This window comes from Octopus bimaculoides, chromosome 1 (assembly GCF_001194135.2).
Source record: "Octopus bimaculoides isolate UCB-OBI-ISO-001 chromosome 1, ASM119413v2, whole genome shotgun sequence".
Classification (NCBI taxonomy): Eukaryota; Metazoa; Mollusca; class Cephalopoda; order Octopoda; family Octopodidae; genus Octopus; species Octopus bimaculoides.
Window position 1 is genome coordinate 192,584,470 of NC_068981.1, and position 3,505 is coordinate 192,587,974.

Here is a 3,505-nt window from a genome sequence, read left to right on the forward strand (position 1 = left end):
GGCACATAAAAGACACCATTTCGAGCGTGGCCGTTTTCGTGCGGGTGACACGTAAAAGCACCCACTACACTCTCTGAGTGGTTGGCGTTAGGAAGGGCATCCAGCTGTAGAAACTCTGCCAAATTAGACTGGAGCCTGGTGTTGCCATCCGGTTTCACCAGTCCTCAGTCAAATCGTCCAACCCATGCTAGCATGGAAAGCGGACGTTAAACGATGATGATGATGATGATGATATATATAAATAAACTAATATGTTTAAATATACAATATTGCAAATAATAAATTGATAACCACAATCACAAGCTGAAATTTAATAAAACAGAAAAGTTCTTTTGCCTTTTTTCTTTGTTTCCAGAATGTCCTGGTGGTGCCGATTACCCATGTTCTGGTCAAGGGAATTGTTCTGATGGTTTGGATGGAACTGGTCTCTGCAGTTGCAAAGCAAACTTCACATCCTCTGATTGTTCAACATATGTAGCTGGGAATACAAGACCTGATTATAGTAAGAACTATTATGGAACAATTATTTCATAGAGGAATCGTTTTTAACATTTTAAAACATACAAACACACTTACAGTCACTTTTGCTTTATTTTGTGACAGTGTTGTGCATCTATGACCTGATCAGTAGCAAAACTCAGCTGTATCTGTTGATAGTCTTTGAACACAAGCATATATTTGCAATGGTGACCATGTCATAGATGTATTATGAAACTTCTTTGAAATTTTATTACAGACAATACTGCCATGAAATAAATAAACAAAATGTAACTGTATATGTTTATTATGACTCTTTAACAATTAATTTTAATAATAAATATTAGATAAGTCATTGAAAAGATCACAGATGTATGGTGAAGAAACTTTTATAAACTAAACCAATTATAGTATTTGCTTGTGCATAAGTTGCACACATGTGTATAAGTTGCACTCTTGATTTAGTGTTAAATGTTAGAACAAAATTTTTTCTCTTCATATTCAAACATTGCTCCATGTATAAGTTGCATCCCAGTTTTTCAGTTAAAATCAAGTATACATGAGTGAATATGGTGATAAAGAAGTGAACTACAACCAGTACATGTATTTTTACTGGCAGAATGACCTTCCCCTAGTACAACAATATCTGGGATTGAACACAATTCCACATCAAGAATCTTGTGAAATAAATACAAGAATTATTTTTTAAGATTTCAGAATCTTTTTATGCTGTTTTTTGTTTTGCAGATGACAAATGTGGAGGATGTCATCCTTCTAGTGAATGCAAACAAAACCAAGACTCTGAATGGACGTGTGAATGTGGTGACAGCTATGTTCTCACTAACGAGGGTGAATGTCGTTCTCCATGCACAATTGCTAATGGCAATTGTCATCAGAATGCACTTTGTTCTTTTGGTCCTGAAGAAAAGGTAAGAAGGCAGTCCTTCACATAATTAATCAGGTATATGAATTATTGAACCAATTTAAATTGCTTCTACTCTTGGAAACATTTCTGTGTCAAATAATTTGTTATATAAAATTATTATCTGTAATTAGGCAGAAAATTGGCTTCACTTATGTACTTTTACTTGTTTCAGTCATTTGACTGCAGCCATGCTGGTGCACCACCTTGAAGGGTTATAACTGAACAAATCAACCCCAAGACTTATTTTTTAAAGCCTAGTACTTATTTTATTAGTCTCTTTTGCTGAACCACTAAGTTATGGAGACGTAAACACACCAATACCAGTTGTCAAGTGGTGGTGGAGGGACAAACACAAAACATGTACACACACACGATAGACTTCTTTTAGTTTCCATCTACCAAATCCACTCACAAGGCCTTGGTTGGCCTGAGGCTATTGTAGAAGACACTTTCCCTAGGTGCCCTGCAACAGGACTATTCATATCAAAGCAAGATTTCTGACTATTCCTCTTCATCATGGAACCAAATGGTCATGTAATATGAATGAATCAAACCATTCCCAGATGATGATGACGATGATGATGATGATGATGAGGATGATGATGATCATCATCATCATCATTTAACATCTGTTTTCCATGCTGGCATGGGTTGAACAGCTTGACAGGAACTGGTAAGGCCAAGGGCTGCATCAGGCTCCATTGTCTGTTTTGGCTTGGTTTCTACAGCTAGATGCCCTTCCTAATGCCAACCACTCCACAGAGTGTACTGGGTTTTTTTTTATGTGGCACCATCACAGGTACTTTTTATATGACACCAGCACCCACGCTAGTGCTTTTTGTATGGCTCCTTAGTTTTAGGATCTGTTCTGCTGTGGTGGGCAAGTCTTCTCAAGCACAGCAATGTGTCACATATCTTGGGCCCCTGTCGTCTCCTTCGTAAGGTTCAGTGTTTTGAGATCAGTCTTCAAAATTTCATCCCATGCCTTCCTGGGGTCTCCCTCTTCCACAATTTCTCCCCACTTTAAGTTATCAGCACATCTTTATGCAGCTGTCCTCATTCATCTGCAAATTAAGTTTACAAATGAATTTTACATATTTCAATTTCTGTGAATTACTTCCATATTTTTTGCTTTTCTGTTTTTTTTCTTCTTTTTTTTAAAAAATTTTTTCCTTCCATCAGATCAGTGGTCATGCAAAGTGCGTCTGCAGAAGTGGTTACCATGGTGATGGACTCAACTTTTGCCAACCAATTGTTAATCTATGTAATATGAACAATGGCAATTGTTCACCTCGAGCTGAATGTACTTTCATTCCTCCTTCAGGTACATTTTATCTTCTCAAACACAAATTTACAAAACATATAAATCCCATCAAATATATTCCATATAATACAAATAATCTAATATAAATTATTGCATGTATGTGCATTCACACCTCCACCATTACACATGCACATACACACACACACACATGCACACGCACACACACACACACTCCTACACTCACTCCCACATACATATGAAAAAGGTAAAGGTTGACAGTGGCTTTTAAATTTTGCTAGTCATTAATTTCATCAGTCTGATAAAACCAATGACTAACGAAACTTTGAAGTCACTATCAACAACTTCCACTTCCATTTCAGACCAGATGACCAGTCTTTGCATGTTTTTAAAGCCAATTGTCAACTGACCAGTTTGTTCCTTGTCTTTTGCTCTTATTTTAGCCAATGCCATTGTCGCTGGTCAAGTAAAATGTGAATGTTACCCATCTTATATTGGTAATGGCACCACATGCAACCGAGACATTTTAAGTACATTGGAATATATGCCAAGTATGCGCCTCTTTTGTGATGTAAGTATTTTTTCAACTCTCATTCAGTTTTAAAACATGAATGGCTTCTGTAAAGCCAGATCTGCTGGTGACCTGCAGTCTTTTCACTGAACGTTGAGTACTAACCCTGAAGAAATTTACAACTGAATAAAAGCAAAAACCAGAGTTGTGTGATAAGGGGGTGACTGGAAGCTGATGCTAAAGAGATTATTCTTTTATTCTTTTAGTCATTTGACTGTGGCCATGCTGGAGCACCACCTTTAGTCAAACA

The 3,505-nt window shown here is 36.9% G+C and overlaps 1 protein-coding gene across 1 annotated transcript in view; it reads left to right on the forward strand.

Annotated features, from left to right (window-relative positions):
- The window catches only part of LOC106871609 (stabilin-2), a 68,702-nt gene that overhangs the window by 54,852 nt on the left and 10,345 nt on the right, over positions 1-3,505 (forward strand). Inside the window, exons 33-36 of the mRNA XM_052973009.1 lie at positions 356-502; positions 1,225-1,406; positions 2,585-2,726; positions 3,128-3,255. Coding sequence (XP_052828969.1) covers positions 356-502; positions 1,225-1,406; positions 2,585-2,726; positions 3,128-3,255 — 599 coding nt within the window. The remainder of the gene's footprint in view (positions 1-355; positions 503-1,224; positions 1,407-2,584; positions 2,727-3,127; positions 3,256-3,505) is intronic.